This window comes from Heterocephalus glaber, unplaced genomic scaffold (genome assembly GCF_053883595.1).
Source record: "Heterocephalus glaber isolate CG9 unplaced genomic scaffold, H.glaber_assembly_v1.0 deba00001104, whole genome shotgun sequence".
Classification (NCBI taxonomy): domain Eukaryota; kingdom Metazoa; phylum Chordata; class Mammalia; order Rodentia; family Bathyergidae; genus Heterocephalus; species Heterocephalus glaber.
This window is the reverse complement of record NW_028258193.1, coordinates 872,871-898,060: the sequence shown is the minus strand read 5'-3', so window position 1 is coordinate 898,060 and position 25,190 is coordinate 872,871. Positions and strand designations below refer to the sequence as shown.

Genomic DNA, 25,190 nt, shown 5'->3' with positions numbered 1-25,190 from the left:
GGGGTCCTGGAGGGACGGCTTTGGGACCGGTGCAGCCTGCTCTTCCTTGGCCCTGCTCTCTTGGCCAGAAGGTCTTTCCCTCCCCTTCCCCGGCTGGCTCTCTGTCTCTTTCGGTTTCGCTCTCCTCTCTTCCTTTCCATCGAGAGCCATTCGTAGCAAGTTACCCTGGAAACGAGGCCCGCTAGAGGGACCTCAAGGCTGGAAAGGACCTTCTGACCCGGAAGAGCGGCCACAGTCGGCAGAGGCTGATGGCCGGCCGGGGGTGGGGGGGAGGACACTGGACCGGAAGGCCCCGCAAGCTCGCCCTTCACTTGCAGACTCCCCCTCTGCGGGGCCTTCACTTCCTCTCGGCTGTGCCCCGTCCTGTTGCCCAGGCGCAGCCCTACCCCAGAGCCTGATGCAGGCCCTGATGATGATCCTGATGGCCGGTCCCACGCTGGCCACTGGGAGCGCCGTGCAGGCTCCTGCTCACGCTGCCCTTGTTCCTCCTGGCTGCCTGTGCTGCCCAGGTGGCCCACATGGCTGCATCGGGGGGTGCGAGCAGCACTCTGTTCACAGCCAGGGATCTCCTGGCCTCGGGCCTGCACACCCACTCTTCGTACCCTGGGACTCACCGTGTGCAGCTGGGCTCCTTCCCTCCTGTCCCTCCCACCCTCGGCTGTGACGGGGAAGGCTCCCCCTGTAGGCTTGAGGGTAAGCAGCGACGCTGACCAGTGCCAGGCCTAGACCAGGAGCTCGAGGGCAGAGCTGCTTTTCATCCAGTGGGCCTTGGCGTCCCCAGGGCACTGCTGCGCACTGAGCTTCTTACACCTCTGCCTGAGAGCACGAGAGCCGAAGCATCCTGACATGTCATCAGCACTGTGGGGCCACGGAGCTGGGGACCCGGACAGGACTTGGCTGGCTTTCCTGAAGATGTGGGTGTCCTGGGCTCCTCCATCCTCCGGGTGGGGATCCTGGGCTCCTCCATCCTCCCGGCCCCTCCAGGGCAGGGAAGGTCCTGTCTTATGGAATCCACATGGCGGCACCTGGACGCCCCCTGGAGCATGCAGGACAGATGTGCTTCTTCACTGGGGTCTTGGCCAAGTAGTCAGACCCCCACCGGGGCGCAGGTGGCAGAGGACAGGCTGAGCTCCGTGCCTCCCACAGGCCGGGGTCTGGATTATGGAGCCGATGCTAAAGACCACAGCAGACAGGCTGCCGGAGTGACCCCGCCTCTACACGGGGCAGGTGTCTGCCCACCTCCCTGTCCTGTGTCCTGCTCTCTGCTCCTCATCCCGCACGGCCACTGTGGTGCAGGCTGCTGACCCCACCGCCACTGTCCTGCTCCTTCGGTGACAGCCGAGGGAGCTCCGGGGAGGCCAGGCTCTCAGCAGAGCCAACACAGCACACAGAGCCTGCACCTCGCACACCGGGAAGCCACCGTGAAACTAGGGCCGAGGACACACTGCCAGAGCAAGGGCCAGCCAGGACAGAGGCAGGGACTCGGGACCCGCCTGAGCCAGAGTTCATGCAACTGCAGGAAAACCCAGCAAGACACCAGGGACCACTGACAGCCAGTGCGCCACCAAAGCAGTTCAGAGCCGAAGGAGGAATTCAGCAGAGGGAGGGGTCGCTAAAAAGACCCAGATGAATCTCAGCGCTGAAGAACACAATATAAGGGCTGAAAATGCTGCCAAGAGCCCCAAAACAGGCACGTCAAGCAGGATAGGAATTTCTGAACTTGAAGACAGGGCCTTCGAAGTAACCCAAACAAATGGAATTAAATAGAGCTAATAAAGCCTGGAAAACTCTAGAGCACTATTAAACAAACAAATATTTGAATTATGGGTACTGCAGAAGGAGCTGAGGAGAAAAAAGGCATAGAAAAGATTCAACAAAATAGTAAGTAAAATGTTCCCCAATTTTGGGAAAATGTGCACATCTAGATCCATGGATCTCAAAGGACTCACAATAAATTTGACTAAATAAAAGTCTTTTACATGGCATAATACAGTCAAACCGTGAACAGTACAAGACAGATAATTCTACAGTTAGCAAGAGAAAAGCGTCGAGTCGTATCAAGAGAAACCTCATTAGACTCAGAGCAGATTTCTCTGCAGCTACTGTACAGGCCAGGAGAGAATAGGGTGACGCATTCCACATCCCGAAGAAAAAAACCAAAACAAAAGTCTGCCTGCCACAGCTTAGGTATCACATGGCTTCTCTTATATGAGAAATCAAAAGTATAAATAATTTACAGTGCAAAATAAAAGATAGAAAATAAGGAAAAACCTGCCAACCAAGAGCACTATATCCAGGAAAGCTAGTTTTCCAAAGCAAAGGGAAGTAGTCTTTCTAAGACAAGCAAACCTGAGGGAATTGCTACCCTGCAGCAAATGCTCCTGAGAATCCCTCATCCAGACACTGAGCATTGTGCAAACACGCTGGAGTGCAAACCCATGAGAAAAGCAGATGCAGAACAGAAGCAAACTTTTAATACAGAAAGAATCCCAAACCATACAAACAAACAAGAGAGGAAAGGACATAGGGAACGGCCAAACAAAACATGACAGCAGCGAGTCCCACAAGCCATCTCCCACCAGAGCTACCTTCCTTCCCGGGCTTCTGGATGTGGTAAAACGGAGGTGTTCAGTGTAGAAAGCGACCCCTCTCTGCCTCCTGGGAGAGGGAGGTGGGCTGGGCAGTGCCCCAAGGGCTGGTGAGGGTCGTCCTACGTCAGACACAGGGGCAGAACAGCCAGGGGACAGGGTGGAAGTGCATGGGGTGCAGGTGAATGCCTCCCCTGGAGGCCCCTGGGGAGCTGTTCACCCCAGACCAGGCTGCACTGAGCCCCCGGCCAGTGTCCCAGCATCAGACATCGGAAGCATGGGCATCGAAGCACGGCCTTAGGTGGTACGTCTGCTGATGCAGAAAACAGAGAACAAGAGCGCGGGGAGGAATAATACAGGCCCGGATTCCTTCTGGTTCTGTGCACAGTGTTTGACCTACTTACCATCTTCTTGCAATGTTAACTACAAGCTCAGAACAGGCTGAAGGTGGAAATAAAACGCGATCCTCTGTTCACGCAGAGATCTAGTTTTTGGAGAGAAAATGAATGGAGCTTCTGAACATTTGCATCTCCCTTCCTGCTCTTCTAATCTTTACTTTACAGCAGCACTTACAGACAAATCTGTTAGTTCCCTGAACTAAACTGCAGTTCTGAAGTCAAAGCTGGGCTGGTGATGACCCGGAAACCTACGACTTCCCATCAGGGAGTGTAAAGTGGTCAGCAGGGCAATGTCTTTGAAGGCGCTGGACATCCCTTCTACGGAGTCCTGGGACATGCCCTGAGGAGACTCGCGCACAGTGGTGTGCGGCCTCCATCACTGCTTCACCACAAGGCGGGTGACCACTGGGGACCATGAGGATGGAAGGCAGCACTGCTGCCTCGCTGGGGTGAAGGGGAGGTGGCTTGCTGCTGGAGGGAGGGGCCCTCGTGAATGACGGCTCTGGGGTGCTTCCTGGGGACCCCAACCCGCCCATCCTGAGGCAAGGGCCCTGCCTGGCCTTGGGATGATGGTGTACAGATTAACTTCGCAGGATGTGAGCTGGATGGAGTGAAGACCACCCCTGGCCACGTCTGCTGGAGACCCGACTGCTCATCACAGGGTGCAGTGCGAGGCAGGGCCACGTGACCATGCTCTCTCTGGCGCTCACACAGTACGTACTTAATTCCAGGGGACTTCACTCTAATGCTTCCTTCCACTGAGTTGCATCTTTTCACAGTATCAGGTCACAGCTTGTCATTTTTGTCTTTCATCGTACTACAAACAGACACACTGTTTGGGAGCCTGGAAAATGCACTTTGCTAAGACCATAGCTCGCCTGACCCCTTCTCAGATGCTGCTCAACTGCTGGCTCATTGTGGCTCAGGCCCAGGCAGAGCGGGGGACCAGGGGAGATGTGGTTCTAGACGAGGCTTCCCCATGCCCTGCAAGGCCAGCTGAGAGCAATGACTGTGACCAACACGGCACAGCAGGAGCCATGGGCAGGGTCCAAGCACAGCAGCGCTGGGGACCTTCGGAGACAGAGGGCAGAGGAGCATCTGCAGTGACACTGGACAGAGTCCAGACTGCAGGCCAAGGGCCAGCACACTGCTGCCAAACCCAAGGCAGTTAAAAAATACACCAGCCCAAAGGCGGAGAAGGGAGGAGAGAGGCAGAGGGGAAGGGACTCAGATCTTCAGCCCCACTGAGGCCCCTCCTCCGGATCCTGATGCAGATAGACCTGCTAAGAAGAAGGCCACAACTTGGGAAATTTGCATAGTGACTCAATTTGGAAAACACTGAAGAATTACCGTTCGGAATATGCGATTGGTATTGTGGACCTGTTTCAGAAGGAGTCCTGTCTGCCAGTGGATCTTTCAGAGATGAGAACGGAGGTGTTTACAGCCCAGCTATGTGGTCTGGGGGGCGGGTCTGGGAGGGACCGGTGAGGAGCAGGGGAAACAAGACTGACCCGCTCGGAGGGCTTCGGTCAGCGGGGACAGGCATGGGCTCCGTCTTGTGATGCTGACTCTTGTGGACCAGTGGCATTTCTCATGGCTGAACACTCACGCAGGCTGTGTGGGCCTGAGCTGCCCGGGCAGGGCTGTGCTGGGAGCCACAGGGCAGCAAGCGGGAGGGCCCGGCAGCCCGGCGGTGAAACGCCAGGGTGGTAGCATCATCCTGTCATGTTCACGAGACACCAAAGCAGACATTTCTCAGGGAAACAGAAAAGGCAAGAGTGCGTCTGCAATGACACAGCCAGAGTGTGGACCCAGGTCTGTTCACCGAGTCCCGTTAGCTAAGGAGAGACAAGTCTACATGCGGAGGCTAAAGCTCACCACCTACAGGAAAACTTCAAGCCTCTTCCCTGCTATCAAAATGGCATTTTCCCCAACTAGCAATCTGTGTCTGAGTAGGCCTGTCTCCACCTGGGATGTGGTCAGCGTCTCCTTCAGAGCTGGCCCGAGAGCGGGACAAGGCACAGGAGGAGCTGGGCTGGGCAGGGCCGCATCATGGGCGCCGCGCCGGTTCCCGGCCGTCTCTGCTCTGCTAATCTGCCGCCTGGCAGCTCAGCGGGGATCCAGCACCACTACCACGCTTTCCGGAGGATTTCTCCAGACCGACGGGCATGGGACCTGCTCCCAGGCAAGCCAGACAGATGCGTGGAGGCGAGGGCACATGATACAATGCGAGAGGCAAGAGGCCCGTGACTCCCTGGTCCTGCTGGCAGGCACCCCTGCAGCTGGAGCTTCCCAGCATCCCTGGCAATGGGTAATGGCACGACGAGGAGTCAGAGAGGGAGCTGTGTAAAGCGCAGGGATCTGCAGCGTGCCCACTCTGCCAGCCACTGTCCTGTCCTTGGTAAATTAATCTCAGCCCCACCCCAGAGAGACACCGATTTCCTGTACCTTGGAGTCCAAGGCACTGCTGCCAGGTCGGACCCAGCTCCGGAGAGAGGCCATCCCACCGCCACTGGCAGCTTCAGGGGCCCACATGCCGCGGGGCCAGGGCACCTCTATGGCTGCTGCTGAATCCCTCAGCCTTCGGGGCCTTGAGGAACGACCCACCGTGTTTACAGGCACGGACCAGTGGAGTCCTGAGAGGCCCCGACAGCCAACGTTACTCTCTGCGGCTTCCTACCAAAGCTGCCTGGGATCACTGCAGCTACCTCAGGGTCCGTGAGTTTGTGAGTGATAGGAAGATGTGGTACAAGGACACATGGAATACTACTCAGCCTCAAAAGAGACGGAAACTCCCGTTTCCAACAACGTGGGTGGACATGGAGGCCATTGTGCAAGACAAACAAGCTAGGCACACAGCCCCAGCCCTGTGAATGCTAAAACACTGGAGCCCACAGAAGCAGAGCACGGAGGCCGGCTACCGGGCTGGGCTGGGGAGATGTTGGTCAAAGGGCGCTTAGATTGCAGGGCAAATTTCAGGGCCCTATTTTACTACATAGTGACGAGAGTTAATGACCACATAGTGCACACTTCAAAGGTACAGTGGGGTAGCTCTGGGTTACAGGAAAATATTTCCCAAAATAACCAGAAGAGAGCTCGAAAGTTTCCATAGAAACGATTAGGGTTGGAGAAGGTAGAGCGTCCATCACTGCGCTGACCATTACCTATCATATCCATGCGCCGCATGATCACTGATGGCCCACACACCACGTTTCAATAAAAACCACAAAGAGAGGCCTGAGGTGTTCTCAGCACAAACACACAAGGGCGAGAGGCAAAGTGCATGCTAGTGAGCGTGTCTCCAGCTTCCTACAGCACACACGCATTTCAGCACTGCCCTGCGCACCGGTGTACTTACACAGCCCTTTCCCGCCAATCAGAGGTAGTGACAGTAATGCCCAGGGGCGGGCGCCTTACCTGGAGGTAGTGGCACGGCCGCACGGCGGGCTTCACCTCTGGGTGGGCCAGCGGCTTGTCCAGGTTCAGTGAGCTCTTGCGGTAGGCCTCCTTGGCCTGGCTCACCGTGAGCGTGGACCAGGAGCTGCGCTTCATGTACTTGGCGTCGGGCGTCAGGGCCAGGCCCTCGCAAGCCGAGCACTTGACGTCGTTGTTGCTCTTGGAGGGCTTCAGGGACAGGTCCCCAAAGGGGCTGGGCAGTGCCTCGGGGTAGCAGTGGGCGAGGTGGTCCATGTGGTGCCGCTTGGCCACGCTGGGCGGACGGTACGTGCTGTCGCTGTCCAGGTTGTCATCTGAGCTCCACCAGCTGCTCAGGCCCGACTTGTGCTTGCCCTCGGGCTTGTGGTCCTTGCTCTTGCTCCGCTTGCTGTGTTTGGAGGGGTGGCCATGGTGGTGGTCGTCCCCCCGGCTGTCCCCCTTGGTCCCGTTGACGTTGCCCTTGGAGGAGCCCTCCAGGGAGTGTGACTTGGTGAACAGCTTCTGCACAGAGTGCACCAGATGCCGGATGCGGCCCGGGCTCTCGCTGCGCTGCTCGGGCGTGGCTGGGGCTCTCTGGTACTGCAGCGTGTGGAAGCCGTCCCTGTGCAACGGCAGCTGCTTCTCGAACTGGTCCAGGAGGTTGGCGGGGATGCGGTTGGCCTTTGTGCTGGCATGCGACATGGTGCAGTCGTCCCTGGTGTCGTAGTGGGAGCTGTAGTGCATCCTGGGAAAGGTGCTGCTGGACACGTGGTCGCCCAGCACCATGGGCATCATCACACACTCCGAGTGCACGGAGCTCCGGGGCGAGCAGCGGTGGTGGTCCAGCGGGCAGCTCTCGGCTGGGCTGAGCAGATAGGGCTGCCGCATGTCCTGCCCATGGCGCAGGTGGTCGCGGGGGTGCTCGCAGTCGTCAGGGGGCGTTAAGCCACACGTGTGGCCAGCGCACAGCTGTGGTTGGTTTCGACTTCCAGATAAGCCTTTCATGTTCCTCGGGACGGGGGAGTATCTTTCCTCATTGAAGTGCTGCGTCGGGGACCATGAATACTGCTGGTCTGTCGAGAAAACAGAAATGTCACTTAGCACCTGGTAGCCACACCGCTGGGAGCCCCGCGTTGGAGGAGCAATACATTTGACCCCTCATATGAACCACCTTTTCCAGTCGCAGTGTCCATTGGTGCTCTGGGCATTCAGGGGACCCCCTAGTGCTCAGTATGAGAGCATTAAGGGGAAGAAATATTGTTCCAAAGGACGGTCATGAGAGGTGATCAAAAAGCACAAAATGTTCAAATTAAAAAAAAACCACGGTTGCAGTAAAAGACACATTAGGCTCCCCTCAGTTTGCACACACTCATCCCACCATCCTTGCCACTTTCTGCAGCAGCTCTGGAGTCCCCTTTCCCGAGTATCTTTAGTTGCACTGCCCTGGCTGCCTCGATGTCCTAAATTGATTTAAAATGCTTCCCTTTCACGGTCACTTAGACCTTGGGGAAGAGCCAGATCCAGTGAATGAGGTGGACGAGTCATGTTTTTAGGGGCCTGCCTTTCCCTTGGATGGTTCTCAGCAGCAGAGTTCATTGCATTTGTGATCCCACCTCATAAAGACACTCAAGAAAGAAGACTTCCAGAACTGCTCCAGAAAGTGGCAAGAACCATGGGATGTGTGTTCAGTGTGAGGCACAGCATCTCGAGGGGGATTGATAGCAATGTCTTCTACTGTCATTTACCATAAAGTTGGATCGTTCCCTTTACAATGACAAGTATTTAACGTCTCATAGACTCATTAGGTCTTTCAACAGATTTTGAGGTACTAACAAAACAATTTTGGGGCGAAACTTAGCTATATTTCCATTAGATTTGAGTATTTTGATTCAGCTTAAGAAATCCAAAAACATCTGGTATGTAATTGGTAATACTGCTTGGTAAGCTAACATGTCTGCCATGTGTGCACTAACCACAGAATAATTCAGTGGCACCTGTTCCCCTGCAGGTGAGCAGTGCAGGTGGCTTCCTCAGCCCATCTGCCCACGTGGGGACCACCGTGCTGCCTGCCACACTCCTGAGGACAGACAGCTCTTGTAGGGACGTGGCTGGAGGTGCAGGCCCCGCCTCACCCTGTGTGGGCTATGCTCCAGCTCTGCATCTCAGTTTCCTTCCCTGCTTCCCCTCGGAATGAGTGTCCCGAGTGTCTCCTGCCCCTTGGCCTCCAGCAGGAAGGACGCTCAGCCCTGGGATGGATCTAAGGAGGACTCCCAGGGTGCCGTCCATATCAGGAGTTTGCTTCCACCTGCAAGAGCCACTCTGTGGAGACCACGTGGCCTGACAAGGCACAGGCACCTGGTGATCCACCTTCAGGAGTGGATGTCAGTACCAGCTGTGCTGCAGCCCAGTGCCCAGCCTGAGGGTGGACCGCCAGGGCAGCAACAGCCCTGCCTCATTAGGGGTGTGGCCCTGGAGTCCCCAACTCCGCACTGTGGCCCCTGAGTATGTGACAGGACTCAGGACACAGTGCGGATGGAAAGCCAGGGCCCTGGGCTGAGGGACGATTAGTGTTTATTGGCTTTATCATCATCGCTGTAACTGTTCCGACTTCACACTCGCTTGAGTCCTTATCTGTAAAGTTCAGGGTTTACAAAGCCTGTGGAGCTGGGTTCTGGGATTTGCTGCAGAGCCCTGGCCCCAGGCTGCATCCTACTGTCCCTGCCTCTGTGTTACTCCCGGGCAAGGCCTGGCTCCCACTGAGGCCAAAAAGGCAGGACGTTAAGGCTCTGGCTTCCTATTCCCTCAGGCAGATGGGTGGGAAGGAAGCCCAGAGCCAGAGGCTTTAAACCGTGGACTCCTGAGGGCTGGGCCTAGAACAGTGGGCTCCCCGAGGACCTGGGCCCTAGGACAGAGGGCTCCCTGAGGCCCAGGCTCCTCTGTGTTTTATCTATTCTCCAACCCTGGCACAGGCCAGGTCCAGACCAGACTCCCACAGTAAATGAGGGTGCATGGGCTGCCTGGGTCCATTTGCCTCACACTCAGGCCCCTGTGGAGCTCCATGTTCTGGTCACTCTGTGAGTCTTTCCACAGTGCATCCTAGGCTGGCAGGCTTTCTCAGTGCTGGTTTTCCAACCACTCTGCACACTGCCACCTGCTGCATTTGTCATCAGAGCACAGGGCCCCAAGGGACAGCAGAGACCAGGTCCAGGGCTGGCTCCTCCCTCAGCTGCCTTCCACCGGGATTAGGTCACTGACTCGTTCCACCTTGCTGCTCTCACCCTGGGTCTCCCTCCCTAACCTCCTATGGCTCCATCCCTGGCTGGAGATGATCCTGGGGCTGGAGGTCACCCCAAAGCTTACAGTGCCCCCAGCCTGAGTCCCAACGTGTGGACCCAGGAAAGGCTGAGAGACACAGGCTTCTCCCTGTGCCCAGCCCCAGACCCCCAGGTCACCGTGTGGCCAGGTGACCTGTGCAGGGCTTGGCCTCAAATGCTCCATTCCAGGTTTCTCCAAGTGCTCAGGGCAGCTCAGACACAAAAACCCGTGACAAGGCCAGGCATAACTCTGTGGGCCCCTGGAGCCCAGTGGAGGACCTTGCCCAGGAGTACTCACATGGAAGGGGACATCAACACCCCTGGGGGGACCCTGGGCTCACAGAGGCCCCTCCTGCCTCTTCCCATGGCGTTCAGTGTCTTTCTCCCTCAACAATCAAGCGTCACCACAGCATTTGAATGTGTTGGAGGCAATAATTAGAATATATCATACTTAATATCATTAGGAACAAATTTCAGAGGAAATTCAATAGTCACCTTTTAAATAGCAACACTACATTCTCTAGTCCAGGCTCAACAGCCATACAAAGTTGTCATCCTTTTATCTTTTGCATTACTTCTCCATTAGCATGCAATTTATTTATTTATTTCTGGTACCAGGGATCGAACTCGGGTCCTTAGGCTTGCGCAGCAGGCAGGGAAACCACTGAGCTAAATCCCCGGCCCCATTAGCATGCAATTTAATACACTCTAATCTCCCTTCACAGTAAAGAGTGAGCCCATTACCGCTCCCCTCACATATCCTATTCCTGCTAATACTTAGCCTGCATTACAAATTAGGCTACAGAAAAGCACAGTACTCAGTGACAGTGAACCTTTTAGAGCTTTCCACCATACAAACAGCCTGGTGCAGCACATGCGCCAGGTTTGCCACCACTAGTCTAGATGATAAAAATTTAACAAAATGAATTAAATTTGATTATGCAACATGTTGACAATTCTTACTGTGTAGGGTGGCATTTCCTGGTTATGTGTGGAAACTTCTATGTTATCTCTTTAAAATATCATTATGACAACAAACATGCTAACAAGGTACTGTAAGGAATGGCAGTACTGAAAAGTATAATGAGGACATGGACTATCAGTTTTTTAAAAATAAGTATGCACAAATATAATAAATATTTAGGGGCTGATAATTTCTCTTTGTGAACATGAGGTAACGGAAACAAAATGTGGAAGGCATCTTAGTTTCCTAATTTCTAGTTGTTCACAAACCCGTTTTTGTTATTAAGACAAAACAGCAATTACAGCTGTTATTCATTAGTGTACAACTATCTCCCTAAGCTCAGAGAGAATGCGAATGTGTGATTTACTGCGGGACCCAGACTGCTGGTCTGCCCCCTCCTTTCTTAAAAAAATTAATTTTACTGGTACATTTTAGGTATACAATATAATGACATTCATCATTGGAAATTTGCACCTTTACATAATCTCTCTTGGTTCTTATTTTTCCCCCTTCCCCTGCCCTCCCTTCAACCCCTCCATCCCTCCCTATTTACAAAGACTTTGTTTCCATTCTTTCATTTTCTCGTATTAATTCCATTCCCTTCTTTCTTTTTTTCCCCCCATTAAGTTTATTGGTACATTTTAGATATAAAATACAGTTACATTCATCATTGGGATCTTGTACCTTTACATGAGTATCTTGGCTATTTTTTTCCTCTTCCCCTGCCCTCCCTTCACCCCCTCCACCCTTCCCTATTTGCAAAGACTTTTTTCCATTTTTAAATTTTTCTCATATCTTTTCTTTTCCCTTCTTTCCTTTCCCCTACCCCTCCCACTTCCCCTGCTCCTTTAGACCTTTACTTCCTATTACACAGTATCAATTATACATTTTAAAAAATTACAATATCAAGATCTAGGAGATATTACCACAGTTTTTACAGAATTTAAAAGGATATAGAAAGCATATTACAAAAATCAGTTTTGAAATAAATTTGACAACTTCTAAGAAGTACCTTGGAAGACAAATTAATGAAACTAACTCTGGAGGACATATAAAATTTGAATAGCACCTATTAAATAAAGTATAGTCCTAGCTTGAAAACCTACCTATATGACAACAGCAGGCTCATATACATTTTAACTGATAAATTATACCAAGCATTTAAAGCAGAAATAAAAAGGAACACTTCTCCCCTCGTTTTTTCAACATTGTGCTAATCCTAAGACTGGATAAAGATAATAGAAGAAAAAAGTATGAGCATAGATAGAAATTTGTTTAACAAAACAAACTATTAGAAGTCAGATCTGGAAGTATAGAGCAAGTGGTTTTATTATAGGGATGGCAGTCTTGGTTCAGCACTGGAAGCTCCACCCCCAAAAGTCATCATTTTAACAGAGGAAAGGAAAAAGCCATATGATCCTGTCACTAGTTGGAGAAAAAGTATCAGACTAAATTCTACAGCTCTTCATGATAAAAGCTATCAGGAGACTAGAAGTAAAACAGAACCTTCTCAACAGATTAAATACATGTACTCCATACTTCCAATGAGAACACCTTATATGAATGGAGAAGATACAATTCTTTCTTGCTAAGGTGGGGAACAAGGGCAGATATGCCTACTCTTCATCTGCCCATTAAACTTTGAAACATAGGCCCAAACCAAAATAGTCTGGCAATAAAACGACACAATTATGATAGGATTGGCAAGGTAGAAGCAAAATCTTTATATGTAGATGAAATGATTTTCTACAGAGAAAATACTAAGAAATCTCTAGGAGCCCCTAGAACTTGTATTTGAATTTAGCAAGATTAGAAAACACAAGGTATATATAAAAATTCAGGTCTATGTATACTTGCTATAAATGTAGAATTGGATATTGAAATTTAAAAGTTATGTAGGAGTACAAAGGATCCAGAAAAGTAAAAAGAAAAAAAAACAGCTTTGGAAGATGTTTAGTACCTAATTTTAAGACTTCTTCTAAAGCTACAGTAATCAAGGCAGTGTTGGTGTAAGGAAAGACATATAGATCATTGGAATAAAACAGAGAATCTAGAAACAGAACCACACATACATGGTCCACTGAGTTCTGAAAGATTATTTAACAGTAACATTTTATGGAATATAAACTCAAGAGCCAAGGAAAAGATAGTGTTTTCAGCAAATGGCACTAGAACACCTGGCATCCATATATAAAAATTAACCTCAACACTTTATTTCCACACATAAAAATAACTTGAAAGGATCTATGAACCTAAATATGAAAGCCTAAAACTATAAAACTTTAAGAAGAAATTATAAGGGAAAATGTTTTTGAATTTAGGGTAGGCAAGAACTTCCCAGGATACAAAAAACATGACGTATAGAAGAAAAAAATTGATAAATGAGATTCCATCAAAATTTAGAACTTTAAATGACATCATTAAAATGAAAAGTGTCCTTAAACAGACCATATTTCCAATGCATATAACCTATGACCAGAATATATAAAGAACTCTTACAGCTCATTAATAGACACCTCAATTAAACAGTGGACATAAGAAGATGATAAATAGATGATAAATACAGCACAAGGAAAGGTGTGCAACACTAGAATCAGAAAAAAACTAATCAGTACAATAACAAGATTGAATTAAACACTCATTAGGGAGATGAAGTTACAAGTTTTAAAAGCCTTGTCATGACTTTTTCTTTTTGTTGGATTCTCCCCCTTTGCGTTTAATTTGTCACGCCCAACAGATTCATTCTGCTGGGCTCTCTGGGGTTGTGATCCTCATTGTCTTTTCCTAGGATATTGTCTAAAATTTTTTGGAGTGTTGGTTTGGTATTCATGAAGTTCCTGAGGTTCTCTTTATCATGAAAGTATCTTATTTCTCCATCAATTTTGAAAGATAGTTTTGCAGGGTACACAAGTCTGGGTTGGAGGCTATTTTCCTTTAGGGCTTGAAATACATCACTCCAAGCTCTTCTTGCCTTGAGGGTTTGCATTGAGAAGTATGCTGTGATTCTGATGGGCTTTCCTTTGTATGTGATTTGTTTTTTTTCTCTCACTGCTTGTAGAATTTTGTTCTTCTGTTGGGTTTCTGGAATCCTAACTATTATATGCCTATGTATAGATTTTTTTTGATCAAGGCTAGTTTGAGTCCTATATGCCTCACTTATCTGTATGTCAAGTTCTTTTCCCCTGCTTGGGAAGTTTTCTGCCATTACTTCTGTGAAGAGTTTTTTTATGTCATCTCCACTCTCTCCTGTTTCTTCATTGACTCCAATCAGTCTTATGTTATTCCTCTTTGCATCGTCTAGCAGCTGCTGGATTGCTTTCTCGTGGTCCTTTACAATTTTAAAGCAATTTTTCTTTTCCTGGTCACTAATTGCAATCTTATCTTCTATATCTGAAATTCTGTCCTCACATTGGTTCATTCTGCTCCATAGACTTTTAATGGAGTTTTTAATCTCCAGGAAATCTGTTTGCATCTGTTTTATGGATTCCATTTGTTTCCTATGTTGGGATTCCATCATGTTCCTCAGCTCCTCTCTAGATTTATTAATCATATCTTGCATTATGGGCACAATCTTTGCTGTTATCTGAGTAATTATTTCTGATTTCATTTTTTCCAGATCCTCTTTTGTTGCCAGTTCAGGGAGTCCAGGTGGCTCAATAACAGAGTGTTCCATCTAGTTTCCCTTTGGGGTCGTTGTAGGTGATCTGGAAGTCTGTTTTTGAGGCTTGCTTACGTGTCTTCTCATTTTCACAGCGGGGCGGGGGGTGCTTCTGGTGCCCACGCGGCTCAGCTTCTCTGCCCTAGGAACGTGGAATGGCGGTGGTTGGGTCTCCTGGGCACTCCCATTCTCTTCTTTAATGTCCCCAATCCCTCACACTTCCCCTTCCCCTTTGGACCTTTATTTCCTATTTTCCAGTGCCTATTAATTTATTTTTTATTAGTACCTGCTCTGGCAGCAAGTCGTGAGGCAGGAAGAACGGTAACAGGCACTGCATTGTTTTCATGGCTTCCTAGCCATCTGTCGACCCTCTTCTGGCCCTTCAAGCACACAGTGCTACCTCATCACAGGTGGAGGAAATGAATGGAGGTGAAGCTAGGGCAACTTTCCCGAACTACAGGACAACAGACACTTCCCGGGACACATCAGCTGCACCCCTGGGTGACCACAGGGCAGCCTGGGCTGCTCACAGGAGATGCCTTCCCTGAGCCACCATGGCTTTCTCTGTTCCCAGGGCACCTGCCCAGAGGCCTTCCCAGGGCTCCTGGGCTCTTCAGCCCCTGCTCCCTACAGTACACAGCAGCACATGCAGGCCTGGGGGCTCGGGACAAGCCCATCCTGCACTACCCTGGGCAAGTGTGGAGAGGAGGCCACCAGGTCAGGAGGCGCCTATCAAGCCCCAAGAAGAAAGCAAGAAATGCAAGGGCTGGACACTGGCAGCTATGAACACTGGCGGGAGGCTGAGGCAGGAGGATCACAAGTTTGAACCCAAATTGGGTAACAATAACTTAGCAAGACCCCACCTCAAAGTAAAAAATAAAAAAGGGGTGGGGATAGAGCTCCATGCAGAGGCTCCAGGTTCAGGCCCCAGTATTGAAAAACCAAAAAAACTGAAACCTTTAGCCAGACTGAAAGGAAAGACCAAGACTTCTGAAGTCAGAAATTAATGCGTACTAACCTCACGGAAGCAAACGGGATTGTAAGAGACTACTGTGAACAACTGTATCCCAACAGACGAGGTTGCGTAGAAGAGACAGAAAATTCACAGAAACACACAAACCACTCCAAGAACAAATACACAATCTGGGAAGGCCAAAGACCAAACAGATTGAACCAATAAGCAAAGGTCTCCTGACAAAGGAAGCCCAGGCCCCATGGCCTCCCGGGAGAGTTCTATCTCACAGTTAAAGAGGAATTAGCACCAGTACTTCTGAGACTCTTCCAGAGGCAAAGAGGAGGGGACTTTTCAGCACCTCTGTCAGGGCCAGCATTTCCATGATGTCAAAGCCAGGTTACAAGCAAAAGAACCAGGAGGAGGGGCTGAGGACTCAGCTGCAGGGGCCACTGTACGGGAGGGATCCAGGTGACATCGCTGGGGACAGTGGCACAGGTGGCCCAGGCGGTGTCCAGCACATCACTCAGTGCCACCCGCGTCACACACCTGGATGCTCAGCACAAACCTGTGGTACCTTCCACCACGGACCTCCCCTGAGCAAGCAAGCGACACGGCCCTAGTGACAGGCCCGAAAGACGCCTGTGCCCTCCACCTCGGTGTCTCTGGTTCGAGGCATAAGCTGATTCTCTCTCGGCTCCTGTTCACCAGCTCACTTCCAACTCAACCCGAGTTAGCCCTGGCTACGACACGAACCCCTGCTGGGCGTGGGCTGTGCAGGTGACTGTTCCCCCGAGGGATCTGTGCTGGAGGCCTCACCCGTGTGCACTTGGGCACCTGCCTGTAGGTGAGGAAGTCAACACTGGGGCCTGAAGCCCTCCAGCACCTTGGGACTGTGCCTTGGGGACACACGTCCTTTAACGTTCTTAGGGGTCCTTTTGCAAATCCGCTGTTTGATAGAAAAGCAAAGGTGAGTGTGGGATCCACCCCAGAGTGCTGAGGGGAGAGGGAGGGTGAGGATGGCTGCCGGGAGGGGCTGAGGCGCACTGCCCTGTGCTTGGACATGCACGTCACCTGACCTCTGAGAGTCCCCTGTCTGCTCCCCTTTCCAGCTGGCCTTCGACAGTGTGTGTGGCTCCTCATCACCACATCCAAGACAACAAAAGCCAGCTCCTAGAAGAGGGAGTCAGGCTGCAGACAGTCCCCACAGAGAACCCCATGGCCTCTCCAGCTGGGAGAAGGAAGGTCACAGCCCTTCGTGCACTGGACCCTCCCTCCAGTGGCCGCTCAGCGGTTTCCCTCTCTTTACAACATGTCCTCTTAAATGGAGCCCAGCGCCGAGCCTTACGGAGTGAGCCAGGGACCTGTGTTCTTCTTCCCACTCTGTGCCGGGTGGGCCTCCAGGAACTTGTGGGAGTGGCTGTGCTCAGCCTGCAAATGAAGAGCAGAGAAGCAGCGTCCCAGCAGCCTCAGCAGGTCAGCCTCAACCTGGGCCCAGGGACTCGGCATCAGCACTGAGCGTGGACTTCTCAGTGCTCTGCAGGAAGCCACAGCTGCCTGGCTTCCTCAACCCAGTCCCAGCCAAGGGCAGCTGCCTGTCTCCAGCAGTGTTGTTCCCTTAACCGTGGGATCCTAAGCCCTAGCAAGTGTGTTCTGCTCCCCGATCTCTTCTGCCCGAGTCCAGCCTCTCCTCCTCTGAACGTTCACAGAATCTCTGTTACTGTACTCCCCTGTGACAACTGCCTTGTTTGTTCATTCACCCTGCACCCACGCTTTCGTCCAGCAGCCAGTGTGCAGGCTCCTCGCCAGGTGCTGGGGACAGAGATGACCAGCACAGGCCCTGCCCGGCAGAAGCGCTGTCCAGAGATACAGTCCATGACAGGGATGGCTCTTGAGTGAACTGCTGCAGTCCAGGCGAGAAAGCTGGGGCCCTTTGGCAATCATCCATGGGGATCTCAAGGCTGAGTGGTCATTTTTAATTATGACAAAATGCTTCAGCTTGCCTTTCGTCTTTGTGCACTTCTGCCCTAGCACACACATGCACACTTGCACATGCACACAGCCACACACACAGGCAGGTGTACACACACGTGCACATTCACTCACACGTGAGCGTGGACTTCCATGGCAAACTGAGCTCCAGGGGCATCCAGACAGCTGGGCTGGAGCTGCTCCACCATTAACCACTCTGTCACCTCGGGCAGCTCTCTGAACTCCTCCACCTTGGAAGCGTAGAGGACCCTCAGACCTGTTCTGAGGGTTGCTGTGAGCAATGAACATGCTAATTTAGCAAACATTAGAGACATGCCAGGCTTGCAGTAAGCACATGACAAATGCTGGTCATTTGTCCCTATGTTCTGAGCCTGGCCAGTTCCTTGTACAGGGGAAATTAGTTCAACTGTGATAAACTGAAATGTTTGATTTGGAATAAAAATAAAGAGGTGGGAAAACCTGAGAGAGAAGAGTCAGAGACAGAATGAGATGTATGGACGAAGGGGAGCAACTGCATGCAAACCTGAAAGCGTGCAGCTGGAAACTGCCAACCACAGCTAAGAAGGGGGTCACTCATGACATCATTTCTGTGGAGAGCATCCCTGGGGGCAAGCAGTTCGGGGAAACTCCACAAAATGCCAGCAGAAGTCGCAAGTTTATTACGTGAGGCTTAAAATGCTTCATGAGAGCGACAGTGCTGCACTTCTCAGGATTGAAAAGGTGCCTTGATTCACTTGAAAATTCAAATCCTTTTCTACATCTGCCTCTGTAGAGCTAATTGGACACCATGGATGTTGGAATTTATTTATTTATTTTTGCTTAAGAAATGAATCAGATGTTGGTCCTCAGTTACAAAATGAGATGCAACTTCAGAAGACAGTGCCTTAGTCTTTCCTGTCTATGTAGCTCTGATCTCATTGGATTCTGGTAACAGTTCTAGGAAGGGATCAGAGTTACTCACAACTACACATGAAAGAATTATTGCTCTAAGAAGGAAATTTTCTCAGGTTAAAGTAGCTCCTAAGAGTCCAAGTTTCTCTTGGAACCCAAGTCCCTAACTTTTGCATGTAACCTTTTATCACCCAGAAACTGCAAGGAGAGTCCAGGGTGTCCTCCCCACTCCAGGGCCGAGGTCCTGAGAGTCCAGGTGTCTTCCCTCCCCAGGGCTAAGGTCCTGAGGAGCTTTTCCCTACTACACTGAGCTGAGTTTCAGAAAAGGCCTAATTCTCTGAAAGGAAAAGCCAGGGCTAAGTTACTCACATGCATTACTTTTTCACAGACATTGTCATACCAATCTTCTAAGGCACATGTCTGTGACACAAGGTCCATAACCACATCGTGCCCTTACTCATCCTGTTTGCCCACCTCCTGGTGAGCTGAGTCACCTCCCAGCCAAGCTCCAGCCATGTGAGATCCTCTAAATAAGCCCTGGGTCAGCCACACCTGTGTTTGGTACCTTGCAAGTGTCTGGCACATAATGGTGCTCAAATACAATGAACTAAATTGAGAATTCTGCTCAGAACTTGTCTCTTCCTGCAAAGCTACATCCACCCCATGGAAGTGGACAAAACCAACTCCATCTCACGAAATCATGTCCAGGAACAGAGGATGAGGCATGGCTTAAAAATAACCCCACTCACCATTTTGGTAAGATCAAAGCTATTACATAGCTCTCCAAGTATGCATATTCAGAGGAGCTCAAGGCGTTGTGAGCGCCAGGCACACGTCTGCATGGTGAGTTCTGCTTACATTGCGGTCATCGTCTCCACCATAACACTTGATGTCTGCATAATCTACACTGTCATAGCACCTGCTGTCCAGGCCATTGCAAGGGCTGAGGGACGGGATCCTGATCCATCATAGCACGAGGCCTAGCAAATGCTGGCATGTTTGTTGGCAGTAGAAAGGATAAACTACATCTTCCTCCTTGGGTAATGTGCACTCCAGACTCTCAGAAGATTTGCTGGTCTAGTAACAGCATCCAGAGACCCATCCAGTGGCCATGTTGGATACCCAGGACTGAGAGCAGGAGACTGAAAGCAGCAGCCGGGGCCCCTGCCTGCAGTGTCCACAGAGGCCATCACCATGCTGGAGGGATGTCCCGAGCCTCAAACAAGTAGCTGGGCCAAGGAGAGGACAGACTTTCCTTTCTTCACTCAGGCAGCATCATGGGAGCTTGCTTACTGACAGTAACCCAAGGTAAGTGTCCTCTGTAACCAGGAGAACAAAGGCTGATTGGGAAGTAAGAACGGCATGCATAGGCAAATAGGAGTCAAGGCCACATTGGGCAGAAGTGACCTGAGGGTACAATCATTCAGTCCTAGAACTGACCCAGGTAAGCTTCCACCCACTCATCCAGGACAGAATTGAGCCTCTGAACCTGGATGGAACTGATCCAAGGAAGATCGACCAAGTTAACCAGGATAGAAATGCCCCAAAGAATGTTCACTCATTCAACCTGGATGGAACCAACCCACTCAGCCAGAAAGGAACTGACCCAAGGAAGATTCACCCATTCAGCCAGGATCAAACTGACCCAGGAAAGGTTCTACCTCTTTAACCAGAAAGGAACTGACCTAGAAAGCATCACCCATTCCACCGGGTTGGAACAGATCTGATGAAGGTTCCACACATTCAACCAGGATGGAACCAACCCGAGGAAGATTCATCCATTCATCCAGGACAGAACTGACCCATTCAACCAGGATGGAACTGACCTGAAGACTGACCAGTTTACCCAGGATGTAAAAGCCCCAAGGAATGTTCACTTATTCAACCAGGACTAGAGCTGCCCCAGGAAGGTTTTACCCATTCAACAGTGGTCTCAGGTTATTCTTAGGACTTTATTAACTCTATCTTTTGCTTTATAGTGCATCATCCACACTGATCTCTCTCTCTCCCTCTCTCTCCCTCTCTCTTGTGCGCACACACACACACACACACACACACACACACAAACACAAAACCTACCATGTGGTTTATCTTGGTTCTTTGACCAGCAGGTTCAACAGTCTGACCAGTAATTTGTAAGGTATAAAACTAGCTTTTAAAAATCCCTACTGATTTCACATACATCAAAGCTGTGATTTAAGGAACAACTGAACAGGGATGTGGTTTGGTAGTACAATATTAATTTAACAAGTTTGTGATTCTGAACTCAGGTGTCCAACTCTTCAACTCTTTCTCAGAATTTCACTATATTTTCAATTAAGCAGTATCCTGGTTGAATTTGCAATTTAATTACACTAAATTACCAAAAGACATTTATGGGCTTAACAAATAGCTTCTATACAGATCTTTATTGTAACACTAAAAAACAATGGTTTCCAAACCATAGAAGAAAACTACTTGTAGTTATAAACCTAATCCCATTATTTTCAAGGCCAAAGGTCATAACTTACATTCTGTAGTAGAAATCTTTCTGTGAAATGTAAGTTAAGCTTCACAAAAGTAATTATAATTGTTTCCCAAACATTTTCTACCTGAATTCCCTTTGATGGAAATCATAAACTCTTTAAACTAATCAGTCTTTTCTCTTACCTTTCCTAAAGATTTTGGTGATTATCTTCTTTCTGGCTTTGACAAAAATGTGTAAGTTATGATGACTCCCAAAGGCATGTACCAGAATCTAGCAGAGAAGAAGACTGCTTTAAACCCATTTGCTTTTGAGAATTGTTTCATAAGCAAATATAATTTGGAAATACAATTTGTGGTGATTTTTAAAGTAGTATCGATGGCTTTCTCATTTCATAAACTTCAAGTGTTAATCAAATTAAATTTATTTTAAGTTTCAAGGTGACAGGCACATTTTACAATTCCTGTTATAAATGCTGTGATTTAAGGAAGGGGCAGAAAGGGAATAAATAAAGAACTAAGATGTATTACACGCATGTACTAACTCCCTATGATGAATGTAATCATGTACTGCAAACGTAGACTAATAAAAAAGAAAAAAGAAAAAATTTTAAAGAACCATGCTATCCAGCCGTAAGTAGTCAGATGGTGCCTACTTATGCAATGTGGTTGAAAAATACAGTGTATGTTTAAATTAAGATTTTATTACAGTAAAAGCGACATTACCACTAATCCCCTCAAAATATTCCCCCTTGCTTATCCTATCATTCTGGCCACTTTCTGAAGCAGTTCTGGAGGTCTTTCATATCTTTGTTTGTGCTGTCATGGCTGCCTCGATGTCCTGAATCAATTCAAAATGTTTACCTTTCGTGGTCATTTTGACTTTGAGGAAGAGCCTGAAGTTGCATGGCGCCCGATCTGGTAAGTACGGTGGATGTGGACACACAGAGGTGTTTTTACAGCCTGCCTTTCGGTTGGAGGACACTGGGAAGGAGTAGTCATGAATTTCTGATTATACTTCATCAGGACCCCCAGGAGAGAGGACTTCTAGAACTGCCTCAGAAAGTGGCGAGGATGATGGATGAGTGTGTCTAAGGGAGGGGTATCCTGCGGGGGACTGATGGTAATGTGCCTTTTACTGTGAGTTTTTAAGGAATTTAAACATCCGCCATATATTTTGATCACACCTCTTGGTGGCATGGCTGTTGATGAGACCTTCACCAGGGTGCAAGGACCAGAATGGGAAGGTGCTGGCGACTGATCACAGAACACCCTGGGAACAGAGTGTAGGCTGTGGCGTTTGCAGCCTGCTGCTGTCCCAGTGGAGAGAGCATCTGGGTGCTTCCTGTTTTAATCAAGCAACTTCCATCCATCTTCCAGCCTTTCATGTTTAGAAACGAATGTCTGTTTGCCCAAGCGCATGTCTTTGAGGCCTTGCAACTATTTAAATATTCACAACTCGCCTGGCAAGCTCTGTCAGTGGTAATATTCAATATTCTGCTGCTTCTCCTGGTTCAGATTGGCTGCTGGAGTCTGCTCAGATCTCAACTCCAGCGCCAGCCCGGGGCTGCTGCATATCCCGATGCTTTCATTCTTTCCTGAAGAGTGGGTAGAGCTGGCACTGTCAGCCTCTGTGGCTGTGTGGCAGCCAGGGTACAGCAGCCCCTGCTCCCGGGTGGAGGATGCCCCTGGGTAAAGGTGTGGCCTCCGCAGGACGAACTGAGTGCCCCGGGCAGCCCAGGACCACCCACTGCCTTTTCCCTCCACCAGACCCAACCTGATCTGCTACTTAAATCAGCCTCAAAGTCCCAATCTCCCAAAATTTGGCTAAGAAATCCAGAAGAAAAAGGTCACCAAGTGAACGGGCAAAGAAGGGGAAGGGGCTGAGGGCATCACAGCAGCAGAAGCAGAACTGCGCACTCCGCTCGGGGCTGGCCAGAGGTGCAGATGAGAGGACAGAGGACAGAACCTTGAAGCCTGATGTCCCGTGGGCAAGGACGCAGGAGGCCAAGATGGCGCCACACTGCTGTCTAACTCCACAGTGGCCTCTCCGAGGCACAGGAGATGGGGTTCCTGGAGTAATTACACAGGAAACGCCCCAGGCTGTCAGAGAGTGTGGTGCTGAAGAGGAATGCGGATTCCTCTGCTCCGGTTTGCATGAAGAAACACTAACCAGGTGTGCAGGAACCAAGCCAAGGTGGTGGTCGCTGGGGCGGGGCGTGTGGGCCAGGTCAGGTGACTTCTCGTGGTAATGCAGTGTCTCCATGCATCAGAAGGTGCTGGAGCCCGGATTCAAATAAACCACAGGAGAGCAAAGGCTTCCTTCCTGTCCTGGGGCAGATGGACGGGGTTCTCATCACTGCCTGGAGTCCCTGCTGTAGAGCCCAAGATGGGGCTGGCCGGATTCAGCTCCTCTAGAAATCCCCAGGACAGGGAGCCCAGGACAAGACTGCAGGATCAGAGCAGGGGGTCGGGCAGCCAGCTCCTGGGTGTGCAGCATAGCTGTGCTGTCCCTGGCCCCTGCCTAGACGTCAAAGGCTGGGGTCAGAGCAGAGCTCGCCCAAGTCTGTGTCAGGTGACCACACCCCTGTGCTAACTGTGCTGTTCTCACACAGGAAGGAAAGGAGAGCCAGGACTGAAGACAACTCCAGGAGCTGCAGCTACAACCCAGGTGTTCTGAGGTCGCCTATCTGCAACATGAGTGCGATGACTGAATTGTGACTTCCCATTGCACCTAAGCCCCAGGACCATAGGGCATGATGTCTGGAGACCCTGTAAGAGATGATGGAAGTCAAAGTAGGAGCAAGGGTGGGCCTGGTCTTTGTGCTGCAGCAACAAAATACCCAAGGGTGGGTATCTTCAAAGCAATGGGAACGGCTCCTCATACTTCTGCAGGCTGGAGGCCTGGAAGACCAAGACAGGTGCTAGAAAGGGCTGCTCCACCCCCACGATGGTGCCCTGCTGCCATCCTCACCTGGCAAAGGTGCAGGGGACCCAGGCCCTGGCTTCCTCTCCCAGCCTGGCAAGAGGGCTCTGGTTCACCTCCGAGACTGCCCTAGGGCTTCAGCTTCCTACGAACTCTGGGGGAGGCAGGAGCGTTTACTCCTCAGCAACTCTGACAACACCGAGTCCCTGTGAGAGGAGATCTGGACCCAGGCCTGCAGAGCATGGCCAGCAGGAACACAGGAGGAAGATCCCATCAGCCAGCCACGGAGGGAACTCTCGCCCGGAGCTCAGGCTTCCCGCCTCCAGGACCATGGACGCAATGTACGAAGGTGGTGGTGGGAGCCCAGGCATTGGGTGGAGAGCATCTTGGGTCTGCACAGATTGGCCACATGCCGTGGCACCTGGTAGCACAGCTGTGGGAAGAGAGCCCGCACGCACATCCTCACTACCAAGTTGCTGAGTGAACATGGTCAGCCATATGCTACTGCCATCAGCACATACACCTGTCCACGGCAGGCTTTGGGGATCGCCTCCTCAAGTGCATACACCCTCTGGCTTTTGCGCCGCAGAAGAGGTCACACAGCGAGGAGCATTTCCACTGCCAGATCACAGAAGCCACTTCTCGACGGCAGTGATCCATTGCTCACTGAGGGGTAGATGGTGCTCTGCATGTGTGGCCGGGCTGCACCATGTCCACCTGGGCCCCTGGTGGCTCACACAGCACAGGCTCCTTTCTCCAACACCACCAGGTCTTCAGGCCCTGCCTGTCATGTGATCCACAGGGACATTTGGTCCCATTACGGAGCCTGAGAAGTTGAGTTGTTTGAATCAGCCAATCAGCCCATAGATTTCTGTCAAGTGCTGCCTCCCATGAGTAAGGACTTCTGGGAACCAGACAAGAAGCCCCCTCAGCTCTCAGGTGACAGGGTGGGAAGTCCATGTGAGTCCCCAGAGCTTGGGTGCCCTTGTGCCATAACTGACAAGGGGCTGCAGGGAACTCCATGCTCCGGGGTGTCACAGGTGCCCCAGCCTTGCCTGTCTTTGTCCTTGGTCAGGACGGGGGCTTCCTCCCAGGTGGGCAGGCAGGTGAGGCCAGCTGAGCACTCCCCTCAGTCTTCTTCCCTAAATGACAGGACATGCATGGTCTGGGCTCTGAGGCTGGAAAGGGGCTCCAGAGGAGGGGTTGGGGTCGTGGGCCCCATGGCACTGCCCAGTGGGCATCTACACCACACACTGTTCCTTCTCTCCACGGAGGAGAGTTGCAAACTCAACTCCAGCTCTGTATTTGTCTCGGCGGCTCCACACACATTGAGGTCCCCGGGGCCTCAGCGCCAGCAGGGATTTGGGATGTCTGTCTGGTCTGCAGCCCCCAGCCTGTGTGGAGCTTGAGGCTGGTGAGGGGAGGTCTCACCTGCCAGGCCCCTGGCCCAGCAGGACTAAGGCTCGGGCTCTCTCCAGGTGCTGTGCCGCCCCTTGCCCAGGACAGTGCATCTGCCCTTCCGCGCGGTGGGTGCTACCACCCGGATCTGTGGTGGCGGAGAGTGACGTCCCACGCGACCCTGACCAGCACAGGGAAGGTCAGATGTGGCTGGCACCCGGACCCACGAGAG

General features: G+C 50.8%; 1 protein-coding gene across 9 annotated transcripts in view; it reads right to left on the bottom strand.

Moving 5' to 3' along the window:
- Nucleotides 1-25,190, bottom strand: part of Dlgap2 (DLG associated protein 2) — a 520,842-nt gene that overhangs the window by 77,160 nt on the left and 418,492 nt on the right. For all 9 annotated transcript variants that reach the window (XM_004869559.3, XM_087210079.1, XM_013067367.3 and 6 more), the window contains one exon: nt 6,404-7,473. In XM_004869559.3, coding sequence (XP_004869616.2) covers nt 6,404-7,473 — 1,070 coding nt within the window. The remainder of the gene's footprint in view (nt 1-6,403; nt 7,474-25,190) is intronic.